We start from the raw sequence: 18701 nt of genomic DNA, 5'->3' as shown, positions 1-18701 counted from the left end.
GTCTTACCACTTTGTCTTCCATATGAAAATAAATATTTTGTAAGCCAGATTTTTCTTAAATATTTGTTCCTTCCTTAATGTGGGTCTTAACACTTTGGACATGTTTTGGTAAACTTCTCTCTATAAGTTTTATAAGCTAAAATCAGTTTATATATAAAATTATTTTTTTAGAGAAAGCTAATAAGAATTTTTACAAATTAATTAATGCTTAAATTAATTGCTGATTTAAAAAAATGCTTAAGCTAATTATAGCTTATTATTTTTTCTTTTTTGTTTTATTCTCTTGTAAGTTCTTAAGGAAAAATTTATCTAAACAAACCATTTGTCTTCCATTCGAAAATATTTTAAAAGGCTGATTGTTCGTCTATCTTCGTTTCTTCCTTATTCAATTCACTAAACCAAAGACAGCGTAAAAAAGGACTACATGTGCTAACTTCTAAGCTAGGTTTGGTATTTTGAAAAGGACAAACTTGCCATCCTCCCTGTTTGTGGGTCTCTCTTATGGTCTGTTGGTTGATGCTATGAAAAACTCCTTTTCAACTTCCAAGTACATAAGTAGTCGATTTTAGTTTTCCTACTTTTCTTTCTCTCATATAGCAAGAAAAGTAATATTGAATTGACTTTGACTTGAATACGAATATGGTTGGATAATAAAATTAAGCCAATAGGATTGAAACAACTGACTTTTCTCCTTAAAATCTATTGAAATATTTACAAGTCATTTTTTTTATATAGACTACAAGTGTCTTTCACTAGAGGTAATTATATCAAATTAAAATAATTTTATGTCAATTGATTCTTGATAATCAATGCTTACAAAATTTAACCCATTTTTCCAACATGATTTTTTAATTGATAAAATCTCTTAAAGGAAAGAGAAATCTCTTGTGAATTACTAAAGACCCTTTTCCAATTAGTTCTTATTCATTTTTAATATCTTTACTTAACAAAAATATGACCTTTTGAATTCTTTATTAGCACTAAAAGCACAGGCTATATAACTTAAAAGACTAAATAATAAAAAATACTTTAATGCTACATATTTAAATTCCTAATGCCAATGGGGAAGCTGGGTTTATGATATTTTTGTAAGTAATCACTATTTAAATCCAATTCAATCAATATGTTGTTGGTTCAAGTGGTAAAGATTTTCTTAAACAATGTTTTGGATTCGAGCTTTCGGAAAAAAAAAAAAATGGTTGAACGGAAGATCTCACTATAGACGTGTTTGGTTGACGGAGAAAAAGAGAAATTGTTCCTGTCTCAGATAGACCGGATACTATCCCTTCAGCCAAAGGGTCTTCTGCTGTGTCGAATGATCCTTCTTTTGGTGACTTGTCCTTTGCTTCAGTGTATAAGCCAAAGAAGAGGGAAATTACTTACAAAAGACACTTCGATATCCAAGTGAGTGTTTGACTCAGAGTCATAAATGATGTCAGGAATATATTCAAATGAACAGTACTTTTTACCCGATGGTTCTTTCCTTTTTACACTGACCTTTTCACCTTATTGAGCTTTGGACCTCTAAGCCTACATGTACTGATTACCAATTAGGTAATATGTTTCGTAACCTTATTTAGGTATTTCTAATTGGGTAATTATCATTAAATGAGTTCATTAACTATAATTAGTGACCAGGGGTACTCGACACTTATACCTTATGATAGTCGAAGGGTGTTGTTATTCAATACATTTATGTATATGGTCGAAGGGATATACAATATTAAAGGTTAGATTATGTCTTAGGTGTTCAAATTGATAATTTATCTGGTATAGAAATAAAGAAGAAATTGTGTGGGTCTCAGTTTTCCTACACTCAACTTTAATTAAAAAGAATCTCTTATATTTCTATATTTTCCATTTCCATCATCTAAACCAAACATACTTTAAAGGTGGTGAGTCATATTCTTTGACAGAAATTAATTATTAACAGATGAATATTTCATACCAATTTCATTAACCATGGTGACCCAAAAAATCCTGTACAAATCATAAATGATATTTTTAGCTATGTAAGCTTTGCATCTAACAAGTATTTGATATTTTGAGCTACGAAGAGTTAGATTGGAGCAATGCCATAGATTCACTAAAGGCAAACCTAAGAAGATACACGTTTCTCCTCCAATTGCAAAAAGAAGGTCTAATTCTACTTTCAGGTGATTAAAATGTCAAACTTTATGCTAGTTGCTTATAGTTCTTGTGATGTTGATCGTAGTCTTTCGAGTCGTGACTCGTGAGCTTAATGTCATGACTCATGAGTTTGATGATTTACCCAAACGTCCTTTTTCCTTTTTCATTTTCCAAGTCTCTGGCTTTCCTATATGAAACCAAAAAAACAAATAACACATGTTTGATTAGTTCAAATGTAAGATAATTAATAATCATCATAATACATCTATGAATAATTATAAAAATAATTTTGTTAACTAAATTACCCTTAAGATCATTCTCAAAAAACGTGAAAAACTTTCATTGTAAAACATAGTACTGTTATCTACCGATAAACCTTTCTATTTATTCCTCTATTAGCTAATTATCCTAGGAATAATGATTATCATACCCTTACAACAAATGCCAAACCATTGTTTATAAAATACATTTCTATAATCCTAATGTTATTTGTAGTGTTGCATTGGTCTAGTGTTCAAGCAACTTGAACTGGGGTTCATGAATGATTTTTTTTTTTGGAGAAAGTCACACCGTACTGTTATGCTCGAATAATCCTATTATCATTAATTATATGTTTGAATGAGTGTTGACAAAATTAATTTTGAATATAGTTAATTTTACAAATTAATTTTGAAATTATATAATTTATATTTAGATATTTTTATTATAAAATTAAGTTAGAAGTAAAATTCAATGTAAATTTTCGATTTCAACACAAAAGCTACTTAAATTACTTTAAATCAAAATCAATTCTAAATTTTTTCTAACTTAAAATCAAACATGTAAAAATATATTTAAAATTAATTCTAAACTTATAATCAATTTTTTAAAGTAAAACCAAATACGCACTAATTCAATAATTCTACCTTTCGGTTTTTTATTCCATCTTTATGCTTCCAGCATGTCAAACCAACACACTCCACAGTCAACACAACTAAACAATTCTAAAACACGTGTGAAGTGTTTATCTCGAGTGTCTGAAATGTGTCAATCATCACGGACAAGAGTGCTCTTAGCACTACATCTACCAAAAACATGAGTTTGTTTGAGATGAGGAGGATTAATTCTAAATGATGTGGTTTCATGGAGGCAAATTAATTGAGAGGTTCTTGCCCTAGTGCATGCTTGAGATTTCAATCATCCATTTTCCTTCCTCCCGACCAAGGCATAAGAGCATGGGCATGACTGTAGCACAAAGCCACTAACTAATGAAGTAGTAATAGATGATATAACCAGAACACTTTGTTAATTAGTTACAATTTTTTTTAATTTACTTTTAATCTACCTGTAACACGTTTTTGAGTAGCCCGTTTATTTGCATATGTGAAATTTTTGCGCATTTCTTAGTTTTTTTTTTTCTTAAATTGAGATTTGACTTTGTTGCTTAAAAAAATTAGAAGAAAGAATTTTGTTATTGCACCAATTCGATTAAGATGACAAGCTAAGCCACTAGACTAGCCTAATGGTAGAGGAATTGGGGTAGATATATGAGGATTTGAATTCGATCCTCATTATTACAATTGTATACCTTACTTAATTAATTAAGATGATTTGGACACTTATATAATATTCAAATACAAGAGGTTTTAGAAATAAAAAATAAATAAAATTGAATTAAAAGTAATCGATAACGATTAATGAGTATGTATCTTATCACAGTGGACACACTAATCCAATGAGAATTATTATTTTTTAAAATCAAATAGAATTGGCTACTTTGATGAAAATATTAATGCATTTTACATTGAAAACTTATATTAGTAATTTTTTTTTAAAAGCAAAGTTATATTGAATTAGGTACGAGGGGTACCAAACCCATATACAAAACATGCAGCACCAAAAGTGTGAGGTTAGTAGCTATTTATTTCCACCAACATTCCTCCACGGTCCTAAATAGATACTAACCACTTATCATATATATACTCAAAATAATTCTAATACATTTTAAATTAATCATTAATACTACAAAAAAATCATCATTAAACACTTTGTATTGTAAATACAAATCCTCATAATTAAGCATGACGACGTATTTTAATGTGTTGTTTTTTCTTTTATAACATGAGATTCAATTGTATTTTTTATTTATTTATTTATGAAATTCAAACTTAACACTTTACTTTAAGAGATTTAAATTTAATTTTATTTGAATCAATAACTTGTTGGTTACACCTTTCTTAATTTTTTATCAGAACATATTTCTCAATTTTGAGACTTATCATTCCTGAACAGTTCATTAATTTTATACAAAATATACTGACAATTTTTTATATAAAATATATTTTTAATCAATTCAACCACACATATATATAATAAATTAGAGATATAAACCCTAAATAAATAAATAAAGTTATTTGATGGATGAAAATATATCTTATATGATTGTCCTACTTAATCTTTTTGTATTTGATCCTTTATTCAAATTTGAATAAGATAAGATTATTAAAGGTGACAATTTTTTTTATTGAGGTTTAATGTAAAAACATTATTAAGATTGAAATTTAACATCTAACAACACCCACCAATTGTTAATTGTTATACGTATGTTGTCAATACCTAATAAAAAAGATCACATTGGCTAATAATGTTGTTGTTATTAATTGTTTTCACCAACTGAAACAATATTTACTCCAAATGTAGGAACACATCTTGATTCTTGAGAATTAACCCATTTAATTTAGCCGTATAGGTTCGGACATGGTGGCATAAGCATAGGCAGATATTTATCATATCAAAGAAAGAAAATAAAAGAGGAACAAAAAGTAGCAGCAGCATATACTAGTGGCTTCAACACGTATATGGGTGATCCCCACAACTCCACCCACAAACAAAATCTAAACTGTCTCTAACGAAATATTCAGCATTTGCACTCTCTAAATAAATATCACAAGCTCCAAGATACATGTAACCATCATGCCCCATATGCAACAGATAAGGTCCCTCCAACCCAACCTGAGAAAATCAGAAGAATGCACAATGAAATAAAGGAAGAAAGCAACCCTCTCTTTTTAGGTATCAAAAGTCAAGAGAAGGGTCAGCAGAAATTCAAAATGCACCAAAAGTGGCCCTGAAAGTGAGTTTGTATATTTTAAAGATAAGGATGCCTATTTTATTATTGTGGATTAAAGCTGTTAACTAGTGTTTTAAGATGTTTGATATGTATAATTTTTGGGGGTGAGTTTAATAGCATCGATAAACGGTATTTTAATTAAATATCTTCTTTTTTTATTATTTCATTAACTAATATCATAACTTCATAAGGACAATCATGATACTTTTGATTCATAAATGTTGCTGTACAAAGAGTCATAATATATATTTTTAATTATTTTTACTTTGTTTTCTTTGATTAATTTTACAAAAAACATACATTAATATGTTTGACTCTCGAACGATTGTAGGAAAAATAGTCTACCAAATGAAAAATATCAAATGCATCTTGAAAATAAAAGTAAAACTTACATATAAAGTATATTTTATTAATTTAGCCGTTAAAATTCTCAAAAAGTAGGTCAACTTTGTGAAGTTTCATATGATATAAAAATTAATTCATACTTTATTGAATCATTTTATTCCAATTCGTTTGTTAATTAGCACTATTTTTTTATTATAGAAAAATAGACTTGAATATTTTATCACATTACTATCATTCTTCTGGCTGGACTAATTATATCCGACCCAATAGAAGCTCAATAAATTTGAAGAATTCGATCGGCCCAACTATAAACATCTCTATAGGCTATAGAGTATAGACTATAGACCACCAAACACCGGCAACCTTATATAGAATGGTATTATTTTTGGTCAAAAAATCATATTATGTATGAACTAAATAATAATAATAATAATAGCCTAATATTAACGAGTTTAATAAACTTTATGGAAATCACACACGTAAGAGAGAAACTTATTACAACTTGACAAAAAACCACCAAATATTAGGCCATAACCAAGCCGTAGAGCTGTATTTAATAAAAGTTATATTAGTAAATTTACAAGTGTCGAATCAAGCTTGGCCCTAAAGTTATTGGAATTGAGCAATTTTCAATCGAATTTTCACTGAAAAATCAAATTACAAGTACATTAACCATTGAAAATCCTGGAAAAGATCTCGTAGTTTTTCCCAGAAACTATAAAAGGCCAACGTGACAACTTGTATTTAGGGCTCATCAATTACCAGAAAGTCAGTGGTGGAAATCTGGTCACGTTGAACTATCTATAGTGCTTCCAAGCAGATTCAATAACTCACCTCTCAAGCACAAATTAGTTACTATGACTTATGAATTTTTTTTAGTATAGATCATCACAATATTTTCACACCATCAGCTAATTAAAAATGTAAGATACATTAAAATATTTATTATTATTTTTGTTGTGTTTGATTATTTTACATTTAAACAGTTAAAAATTACATAAAATATATAAAAAATAATAACAAAAAAGATAATGAATATACTAAAAATTATAAATATTTTAAACATAATCAAAGAGATTAACTAACTTTTATAAATAAAAAGGAAAAAAATTCCTTTGTCAGGAATATAAAGTAGAATGCAAATTAAAATAAAAAGTGAACTCTGCACTAACTCAAGATCACCGGTTGTTATGACTCATAGCTCATTTATCATCATTCATCATCTTCCAACCCCATTATATAAGCCACTTTCATGCACTATGCATTGCACTCCCGCGTCAAACCTCACAAGAATCACACAATCCTACTTATTCTCTACTCCAACTACAGCATTTCCCAAAAAAAAAAAAACACTATCGTAATAATATCATCATATCTCACACGACAAACACAAAAATGCTATCATACAATTACACTTTCAAACACTTGGCTCTCTTTCTTTTCTTCTTGATCACTTCCACCACAGCGGCAGCCGGAGGCGCCAGAAGGCAGCTTCGTTTTGACATGTCAAACGGCGGTGCACCATCGACCGGAACCCCCACGGGGACCACTGGCACCGGCCATGGTGCAAACTGGAACTACAGCTGGGGATGGGGCTCCGGACCCGGCACTGGGTATGGGTATGGGTATGGTTCGGGTAGGTCTCCGACGGGTTTTGCTAGAGGCTATGGCTATGGTTTTGGATCTGGATCCGGGTCAGGATCCGGGTACGGCTATGGATCCGGTGGTGGTGGTACTCGGGCTGGTGGTTATGGGTCTGGAAGTGGTTCGGGAAACTCTGGTGACAGAAATGGTGGTGATGACAATAATAATAAGTTACCATCATCATCCAGGGGAAAATCCAACCATGGGTAAATGTATTAACACGGAGCTATATAGCTAGCTATGTGTGCCTCGTCTTGGTATTGTGATATTAAGTATTACTATCTATAATTATATTATATGAAAAAAAAAAATGAATGGTGTGTATGTATGATAGATGTTGCTGGAGCTAGCTAGCCATAAAGCTTTAAAGTTGCTCTATGCCTAATTAAATGGAAAATCTTAACATAGACTACGTATAATTTTGCAATGTTTAGTACTCTCTCCCTGTCTCTAGCATTTGTAAATTTTGTACTTATTTTGTAATATTGGAAAACAAGTTTAGGTAAATAAAAGAATATATATATATATAAGAAAGTTATTATGAGTAGTGTAAAGTGTTTAGACTCACAAATTTTTGATAAATATATAAATATCATTCAAGCTATAATTAAGTTCGTTAAGTCACTCTTTCAGGAGTGTCAAATGATTTAGTGTTAAATAATTTCATATAAATTTTAATATTTTGTCACAGTGTATTAATGTTGCTTATAATCTTAGAGTGTGGTAGATAGAAACCCTTAATTAAAGTGAATCAAACCTGCGTCGAATTGATCATGATGCTACAGTTGAAACTTTGTTTGACAAAGATATTTTAGGAATACGTGTTTGGATCGGAATTCATCAGATGATTTCAACTTAATGCCAATTCATCCTCTCCCTTCCTTTTACTTTTGCTGCTTTGGAAAGTGAGATCGATCTCGTTTACAAGGTTACAAACGAGTTTTCAACTTAAATTTATGTTTCAAATTGTTCTTATCAAAACTTGCAGAAACTAACACATAAGTTTGGCTTGAAAGTTTGATTTGAAATATTGAAAATATGTTGTAATACTAATATTATAAGGTTTGATCAATAATATAAATTTATCATATCTTCATCTTTGTTAATTTATATCTTCTTACCCAAAAAGTTCGCCCATTAACTTGGTTAATTATTTTTTATCTGTACTTATGCAATTAATTTGAAGTAATAGTGGATTGATTTGTTTAAATTTATTTGTTAAGAATTTTTTATTTTAATAAAATAAGTAATTATTTATTTTCAGTGTTTGTCTAAATTGCTTTTATTTAAAATAAAAAAATTTCTGTTTGATTTGCTTATTAGAAAAACATTTTTTAAAAAACACTTATTTTAATTATTTTAAAAAAAATTTAAACAAACCCATTCAATATCTAAAACATGTAATTTTATAAATCCAAGGTCACAGTCATATAAACTTTAATTTTTTGGTACAGAGATTTCCGAATATACTATTGAATTACACCATAGTTTCATTGTAATTTTATGAAAAGAATTTACATTTAGATAAATTCCCTTATACTCTGCATTAAATAATTTAAATTTACGAAATAATTGTCATCTGCTGTATTGGTTATTGTCCCTCACGACAAAAAATTGTTCATATGTTGTCATTTTCGTTCATCAAAGTGCCTTTTAGAAACCACACTATCTGGGACGATGATGCATATGTAAAGCATGTTTGACATTTCCCTATACTATAATGTAAAAGACAAATTGATTTGGCGCAAAAACAAAGCATCATTGTTATTCCAAAATCTTAGCGATCATGGCAATCACTTTCATCATATATAACTACTAAGTCAGGAAAAGCCAGTTTTCAATGTTATAAAGACCATGGATAATTTTTAGCCATATAACTTCCCACTTACTCCCCCACTATATGTTATTGCCAACCAAATCTATGTTCTGATCTTGGTTTTATGGTTCTCAACATATACACGTGCATTTGCAAAACCGCCTTCGTCTTTTTCTTTTTTTTTTTTAATAATGTTTTTTAATGTTGTTAAAGCCATTATATATAGACTAGAGAGTAGTTTCTAGGTGTAAATGAAATCATTTCCTTTTCAACTTACCTGGTTACTATAAAATAGATAATATACCATTCCTAGTTTCACACAATTCTGGCATGTCTTTTTCCTCTTTACATTATACTAGCTTCGCTCTTAGTACTTTACATCTGGGTCCATAGGCTTCGTCAAATGAATTTCATTCGCTTTATGGCAACAATCACTTTTTCTTTTAATTAATTCCCATTTGCAGGATTCATTATCACTGTTTGCATGTCTATTTGTGGAGAAAATATATTACGGGGACTCTTTTGAGCAACACCCATTTAAAAAAAGTTTAAATACAATTTTGTTTCCTCTCTTTTTTAAAATTTATAATTTTAATTTCCTATTTTAAAATAAACACATTTAATCTCTCTAATATTTAAAATTCACATTTTTAATTTTCTATTTTAAAATAAAGATATTTAATCCCATACTTTTATAAAATCTATGATATTTATCCTTCTTTCAAACTAAAAATGTTAAATACTAGGAGAGAAACAAATTATTTTATGTCACATTAAGATCATATCAAGTTAATATTTTTTACCCATCAATATTTTTTGAATTTGATAGAATAATCAAAATTATGGATTATAAAATCAGATAATTAAATGTCTATTCTAAAATAGAAAAATAAAAATTACATGTTTTTTAAAAATGGAAAGAACAAAATTGCATTTAAGAAAAAAAAATCATTTAGCTACTGAAATGTTTTATTACTACGAATTTAAATTTGGTAGATAATCGGCTTACTGATTGAACTTCCGAGAGTTGCAATAATTTCAGTCGGTAACATGTTTAGCAACTGAATTTAAACACCAGTTTCTAATAGCATCCAATAAGTCATTTATTTTTTTTGAGATAAAAGTCATTGTTAACATCTTGGTAACTTCTTTTTGGACAGACTACATTATAGACCAATAAATATAGCTACTAACTCGGTTACTATATTTAGTTGCATTTTTAAAAAATAATATCAAGTCTAAAACGATTCATCCTTTAGTACTAATGATAACAGATAAAGTATAAGACAATCATATTTTGATAAAGATTAAAGATCATTGTATGTAATGTAACTTAGATCGTCCTATATGATTCATTTGAAGGACAAGGGACAAGTATATTGGTGTATGTAAATCACTTCCTCTGTCAAGTACTCACAAGTTCTGTATATTACAAGCAATCCTATGAATGCCTTCACCTGAAAACTCAAATTAAAATTTTTTCAGACTTCAAATACTCATCAATGAAGCTAAATTCTAATCACTTTTCAAGTTTACCACTACTATACAATCTGATAAACTTTCAGATTGTACATTAGTGTTACACTTGTATAATTGTGATAAAATTGTGTTGTAATCAGTGAAAAAACCGGTCCCTTTGGGCACATCTAGCTACATACTTTATGAGAAGGAAGAACAACATAATTTTTGTGAATCAGGAATTTCAGCTAGAATTGAATCATATCCCTGTAATATTAGACCAAGTAGCGGACACATGAAAATATAATAACTACTAAATATAGAAATTATAATAATTATGATAATACTATAGTACCTTTGATAGGGGCTATTCATTGAAGTTTACATTAAAAAAGATATTGTCAAATTCCTATATATCCTTATATATTCAGTCAACCTTTTGTTTAGCCCTGAGAAACAGAATCAAATACACATAGAAGATAGGAGTGCAGAAGGAACTAAAAGAAATATATAAGGGGTTATGATTTATCTTGAAGCCCAGTATTTGGATACCGCCATTGACGTGACATATACGAAGTGAAGAGAGAGTTCCTCCTGAATTAAGGTCCTAAGGACAACGAGAAACTATAGTGGCAAGACACCAAAGGATACATTTTATGAATAATCACAAACAAGTTATCAAAAGAAGTTAAAGATGTAGGCATGTAGTCGAATCTGGAATGCTAGTGGCCGGCTTCAATGGGGCATTTCCCAATACCTATGTTTCTTGTGCTTCAATTTAGCCTTTTTAACAGAGTTAACTTGACTACTACTTCTGGTGTAAATCTAGTTGGAGAAGATTGGAATTAATTGTCTCCCAATCAACCATTGGAAGATATACCAAGCCTGAAAATCCAAAAGTTCATCATTAATTGGTTGTGTTTGAATCTGAGATTATATATTGTACATATTTTTCTATCTCATCAATGATGTGTATCTTGAGCAAGGACAAAGTTAAATGCACTTTGGAATTTCAGTTTCACGTCTTTCTCAATATTATTTGTAGGAGTAGATTCAAGTAAACCATTGCAACACTCTTTAGATAACTCCCACATGGGCTAGTTTCTTATACATATGTCTCTTTATAACTGTCTGACATGTGTGGCAGTTTGCTGTCTTAGGTTACGCTTGGCTGGGATAACTTCTCTATACATATATTTTTTAATATGCTCAATCAAATTTCTGATCACATATTAAGAGATAAGGTTAATAATCATGTCACCTCATGTTGATATTAGATTTTTATTTTTGGCTTCTTGGGCTTCCTTGTAGGTAAAAAAACAATAAATTCATATGTTACTCATAATTTGATTGGCTGATAATTCAATAAGTCGATTAATTATGAGTTTATAGTTGTTCCTGCTTTTTGTTTTAGATTTTTTTCTGTTTGACTTAGGCAATCTTGGCTGACCTTGTCTCTTAATTTTTCCTTCCTGTACAAAAAAAAAGAGATTGTTAATGAACCAAACAATAAATGAGATTTTTTATTTTAAAAGCATAAGCCATTCAGCCATCATTATAATTGAATGAGACAGTTCAATAGCACCATTTCTATAGTGATGATCCAAATTCCGAAATTTTGCAGCTAGCACACAGATACGCTCGAAATATTTGCAGTCACTAAAGTCTCTTTCAAGCATCCATATTGTAATGGAACATCCGCTAATGTTTTTTTTGAAGCTAAATGCTTCAAATAGCAGTAGGAAATACACATGTTCTGCCTAAGAGATTATGGAAACAAAATGTTGTAGAAATATCTAGTTCATGAATTTTGAGACACCCAAAATAGTTGCAGTTTTTTTATTTTTTATTTTAATGTGAAAATGCTGTTGTATTACTCAGAAACAGAGTTGCAATTAGCTGATATTGATGTAATGCCTGATGCACATCAGGCTGATCCAACATATTGGAAGGCCTAAAACGAGTTTCAGAATGGAGTTATTTCTAAACTAATAAAATATTTAATAAAATTATTCATATTTTATTTAAGATTATTTTTTGGACTCAAAATCATTTATTAGACGAAGGGATTCCGCGCACATGTAGGATTAAACAAAGGATCTCACACATAGCACGTTACCATTGGACCGTGACCCTTGATCGGGCATATGCTTAAATACATATACTAAAACAAGAGCTTGGGTCGCCTTATCCTTGTGCTGACCCTATGCCAAATAGTTGCATTAAAGACTTTTTTTGCTGATTGTTTTGGGCTTAAAGACTAAAGAGTGCAGTAGTGAATAATGCAAGCTGTAAATGAAAGATGATCTCTACATAACTTAGTAATAGAGGATTTGTGAGCAAGTCACAAAATAATAATTCCAAAAAATTTAAATTGATGCACGAAGATATATGAATATTTTATATAGGAGTGCTTGATTATTTTGTTGCTGCTCGGGAATTTCAGATCCTGTACTCTGTTGAGTGTTGACTTTGAACTGTTCCTGTCCCGAATTATGGATTATATTAATGTGGAAATTGGATAGCGGTTTGGAAGCTGAATAAGCTATAATCAGTGATTAGTCATGGAAAAATGAAGCTGTACATGTTGATTTAATCAATGCACTCTAATTGTTTAATTCGGACATTTTATCCTCTTTTTCATCAGAATCTTCTCTCGTTCTTTTCGCCTCATGCAGTCATGCTTCTAACTTCTAATTTACCTCTTCTGCTTGGGAAAACCAATCACCTCTTCTTGCTCTGTCCTCAGAGTCTTTTTCTGTTGGAGTTGAGGAACCTAAGGGTTCAATTATCAGTTCCAATTCCTTTCCTTAGATGAACTATTATTATAAATAATGTGTAAATTATTGTAAACCTTTTGATAATGAAGAAATTGAACTACTATGTTAATAATCTTCTAGCTTGCAGGAAGTTGATGTCTAAACTTTTTATTTGTCCCACTTGGTAGCATTTAAACATTATTCTGAAAAACAATGCTTCACTTTTTCTTATTTTTTATCTATTCAAACAACACTTTTATTTCATTCCAATTTTTATCACTTCATTTCTCTTTTATTTTTATCACTCCAATTTTTTTTCTTCTTAATTATTTCATTCCTCTCTGTTTCACTTCTTATGTAAACAAAGCATAAAAGTTACATCAAATGAGTAAGTTCATACGGGTGAGCTTCAATCTTCTAAGAACATTAACCGTCAAGTATTGGTTTTTAAGATTTCACTATAACCCAAAAGACTAAGCAATATCCTTATAGAATAAGGAATAGATGACAAGAGAGACAATTAATTAATTGAGTCTAATCAAGATGCTCACCAAGAGACATATGTCATATAAGTGAGGCTGCAATTAAGAAATGCCCCATTTAATAGAAGGGGGCAGGTGTCTGGTTGTGCCTAAGACAGGGACCAAAAAATGGGGTCACGGAATGGTGTGTCTTATGGAGGACTAGCGGTGGTGCAACCACTAATAACAGAGAAGAGGTAAGCATATATATGTTATAAAATACTAGCTGCCAAGTGCTTCCATCTACATGCAATTCTTATATTCGTGTTACATGAAGAAGCTGCCAGCATCATAAATCATAAATGATCTACAATTGTTAATTAGTTGGCCATCTAGCTGAGTTAAGTTGCTAAAGATTCTTAAAGTAATAATTAGGATATAGTATATTTCAAAATCAACTGCTTGAATGAAAGAAGAAAAAAAACTTATTTGAAAGGAAAATTTCTATTAAAAATTACTAATCAAATTTTTTGAAGAAAATTAATTATATATAAAAATTATTTTAAAAAATAAATTCTTTTAAAAGTGAAATTGATGAAAATTCTGTATCGAGAACATAGTTATATATATAAAAAAATTGCTTAGATATGTTTAAAATTGTGTTACGCTAGAACACCATAATTTAATTGGAATGAAATAATTTTTTTTTGGGTAATAGGAATGAAATATTTTAACAATTGAGAAAGTTTAATGTCATGCAAATGGACTTGAATTGCCATCACGCGGTAACATATCTAAGGGCTAATTGCTTCAGTCGTCTACTTTTTTCATACTTTAGATTCCTACTATTCAATTTACTAAAGTTTTATTACCCTTAAAAATCTTAATTTCTAAAATTGAATTTTTCAATAAATTAAAATTGTATACTCTAAATTCCTAAAAATTCCATTTTTCTATTTTAAAAAATTCACTTCTACTAGCTTTTCTAGAAACCAAAAGTTACTGATTTTTTTAATGATATATATATATATATATATATATATATATATATATATATATATATATATTGTTGGAAAAATGTAAGTGTTACATCGGTTAACAATAAATTAAAATTATAATATATAAGTCAGAAACAACAGTTAAATTATAATATATTTTGAAATTTTTTTTTATAGATGATGTGGTATTTATGTGACTTCTATTAAAATTTTAATTCCGAGGCTATTCCCATTCCCTTCGTTCGTCTAACACCATCTGAAGGAAGGCACCACGAGCAGAGAAGAAGACAATGTGAAGAATAGTCTATGTTTGCGTGTAGGAGGATATGACAATAAGGCAAAGGAGAATGTGACACTTTGGGCTTCACGTGTGTGCATATGTCTAAGTTATAAAACTATTGAGACTTACTGAATGACGAGTAATTTTGGATTTATTTAAAGGCACTCTTTATGTTGTTTTCGGTCCCAAAACCGATAAATTGTAAAGGACCCAATGAGTGAAAATTAACTTGAATATTAATAATGCATCCAAGTCTGGAGGAATATTCTTTTTAATTGATTAAAATTTATTAAATATTATATATTTTTTAATGTTATATTTTATTTAATAATTTTCTCTCTAGCTAATTTTATATATTTTTTTAAATTCAATCAATAACAAAGAATATATTAAAAAAATATGTTAAAAAATATATTTTTAACCCTCCTCGTTCAATTTTTTTTTATGGATGATAAAAAGTGTAATATTTATGTTTCAGTATGTCCTTAAATAATATTTCTTTTTGTATGGATAACTATTATATACTAAGGAGTGAAGTTGCAAATGTTCTGATTAACAAAATAAAAAAGAAGAAAGAAAGAAAGCATATAGCTAGACAGAAGATAAGAAGCATGCATTAACTTTCAAGGAAAGCAATACATCAGAATGGTACTGTTCATCAAGACTCTCATCTCAAAGAACGTAACCATAGCAAAGCTAGCTTAAACTACACACTGATGATGACACTGATACATTAGGGTTCCAGATTATTTTGTTAACATAATTTTCTGGTTCCCCTCCGAGGCCGTACGTGCATGCCCTCATATGGCATGCCCTGGAGCTTCTTTCTCCACAACAGGCTTCTTCAGCTCGTTAATGGTGGTTGCCTCCTCAGGGTCCACATGACCAACCACCACAATGTTGATCTGAGCCTTTTCCTTAGCCATCTTGCAAATTAACTTCGAATTCGGAAGACCTGTCCAAAATAAATTAATATAATCAGAAAAAAAAAATGAAATATATATACATATACTGCATGCAAAATTAATTTGTACAATACAACACCTCCAAGAATATTAGAAACAAGCTAGAGTGGCACAAAATAGGGTTAGTCAGATGCAAAGAGAATCTAAAGAATGAGATCAAGTGCTTGTATAAGGTAAGTTAAAACTGAAAATTAACTTGAATATTAATTGGGTAAATTATATAAGGTTTACAGTGAGATTAAGTGTTTAGGGTAAGTGAAAATTAAAATATTAATTGAGTGGAGGTTTATGATATTTGAATCACAACAACAATATTTAATAAACTCGTAAAGAGAAAAATTAAAAGCTAGTCAGAGACTGAACCTAAGGTATGCAGTGTGGAAACTCAGTAGCAAGCTTAAGAGGAATAGCAGTGTGACGAAGAAGAGGGACTTGAACGTTATTTATAGACCAACTCATAGTTTGTATTTACGAATATAGCCTTCATTTTTACTTCGTAATTTATACGAATTTAAGTATAATAATATCACATGAATCCAAAACAAAAAATAAGAACTTTTTGGAGACTTACACCCTCCAAATCTCAAATATAAACAACAAAATTTTCTTATTTTTATCTATAATATAAATAAATTTTAATTATTAAAATCTTACTTAATAAAATTATTTTAAAAATAATTTTCATTTAATAAAATCAAAGATTTTTTTATAGTTAATATCAAGTTTAAATATAAATTATGTTTTTTTTTATAATCGAGATGTAGCTAATATCTTAAAAAATATGAGACTCATTTGAGTTTCACTTTATTTTTGGAACTGATTAATATGACAATCTTAAGGACTAATTTAATTATTTACTAAAAAAATAACAAAAACATAATCAATCATAATGCAATAATGCATATTGATGTTATCATGAACCGACAAGTTGGAGTAACTTATTTTGTCTAGATCTTTGATATGATAAAAGGTTCAATATAATAATACATTTCGATAAAAGGTACAATAATGCATACTAATATATTATTGCTGGGTGTACACAGTACCTGCATCTTGATAAAAGGAAAATTACTAATTGACATGACAAAAAAAACTAGTACTTGTTAAGTTGTTTGGATTTAGATTTATTTGATAACCAAGAGTTAGGTATGAATATGGGTATGAATTTATTATATTCGTTCCAATCCCGAATTCAGATTTGTCCTACTATTTAAAATTTTTAGAATTTTTGCATAATTTAATTAAAAGATATAGAATTTTTATTACTAGTTAATTTTATTTTAAATTTTTTACATAATTTAATATTTTTTTTAACGATTTTTGTAAAGACATACGTTATAATAAATTTATTGACATATAAATAATTAAAAATAAATGTTTAACAATCAATTTATTTTTTTTAAAATCAAATTTTTAATATTTTCTTTACAAAAATAATATTTTTTTAATTTAAATAGAGTACAGGACGAGGTCGGGGATAGATGAAATAATAAATTTTAATCCGTCGTATATACGTATATGAAGACATGTTAAGGAGTCGGAGTGAAAGATTCGGGAAGACAATACCCACTCCACTCCGCTCCATTACTAATTATTATGGTATTCTTATCCTATTTTTGGGTGTACCATGTACCAGCGATAATAAAATAGAGATAAAAGTAAAAATAATAATAAATTAAAATAGATATAAATGAAAATAATAAATATTAATAGAATAAGAATGAAAAAAAATGTGATAAATAGGAAAATAAATATATTATAATGATAATTTTTCAATTTTTAAAATAATATTTGTTATGTAAGAAAGATTATATTGCGTAAAAAAATGAATCGGAACCAGTACAATAATGCAAATCGATAAAAGGTACAATAATGCAAATCGATATAAAAAGGTACAATAATGCATATTTTTTTTGGGTGTACACAGTACCTGCATCTTGATAAAAGAAAAATTACTATGGTAATTTTTGGATGTACCGTGTACGAACGATTATAAAATAGAGATAACAGTAAAAATAATAATAAATTAAAATAGATATAAATGAAAATAATAAATATTAATAGAATAAGAATGAAAAAATAAAAAATGAATCGGAACCAGTACAATAATGCAAATCGATAAAAGGTACAATAATGCAAATCGATATAAAAGGTACAATAATGCATATTTTTTTTGGGTGTACACAGTACCTTCATCTTGATAAAAGAAAAATTACTATGGTAATTTTTGGATGTACCGTGTACGAACGATTATAAAATAGAGATAACAGTAAAAATAATAATAAATTAAAATAGATATAAATGAAAATAATAAATATTAATAGAATAAGAATGAACAAATAAAAAATGTAATAAAAAGGAAAATAAATATATTATAATGATAGTTTTTCAATTTTTAAAATAATATTTGTTATGTAAGAAAATATATCGGAACCAGTTGTTTCTTAAAGATTTATATCATTAAAAAAAGTAAAGTTTCAAATTAAAGTGTTTATTTTTCTGATAGGGTTGGGCAACGCGCCCTAGATACAGATTAGAAATTAATCAAATTATTCATTGAAGAATCATTAACAGTAACATTCTCCATGTAGGAGTTATGCGCAAAAGCAGGCACTTAAATTAAAGATTATATAGATTACGTTTTTTTAATCTTTAATTTTTATTTTATATAAAAATTAAAAGAAATGACTTTTTTCTTCTTCTGATGATATTGGTGCAAATTGGAAAAAATTCACA

The 18701-nt window shown here is 28.8% G+C and overlaps 1 protein-coding gene and 1 long non-coding RNA gene across 2 annotated transcripts; one reads left to right on the top strand and one right to left on the bottom strand.

Moving 5' to 3' along the window:
* The first annotated feature begins 6834 nt into the window (after positions 1-6834).
* On the top strand, positions 6835-7661 carry LOC114370449 (glycine-rich cell wall structural protein 2-like). Its single transcript, XM_028327803.1, has one exon. It carries the CDS (start codon positions 6980-6982, stop codon positions 7436-7438), a length of 459 nt encoding a protein of 152 aa, XP_028183604.1. The 5' UTR covers positions 6835-6979; the 3' UTR covers positions 7439-7661.
* Positions 7662-15592: 7931 nt separating this feature from the next.
* On the bottom strand, positions 15593-16533 carry LOC114370541. Its single transcript, XR_003657851.1, has 2 exons — positions 16329-16533; positions 15593-15955 (listed from the first exon to the last, which is right to left on the bottom strand). It is a non-coding gene; the product is annotated as an uncharacterized LOC114370541 (long non-coding RNA).
* Between the last annotated feature and the right edge of the window lie 2168 nt (positions 16534-18701).

This window comes from Glycine soja, chromosome 10, assembly GCF_004193775.1.
Source record: "Glycine soja cultivar W05 chromosome 10, ASM419377v2, whole genome shotgun sequence".
Lineage (NCBI taxonomy): Eukaryota > Viridiplantae > Streptophyta > Magnoliopsida > Fabales > Fabaceae > Glycine > Glycine soja.
The sequence above is the reverse complement of the archived record's forward strand: the minus strand, read 5'-3'. Positions and strand labels throughout refer to the sequence as shown.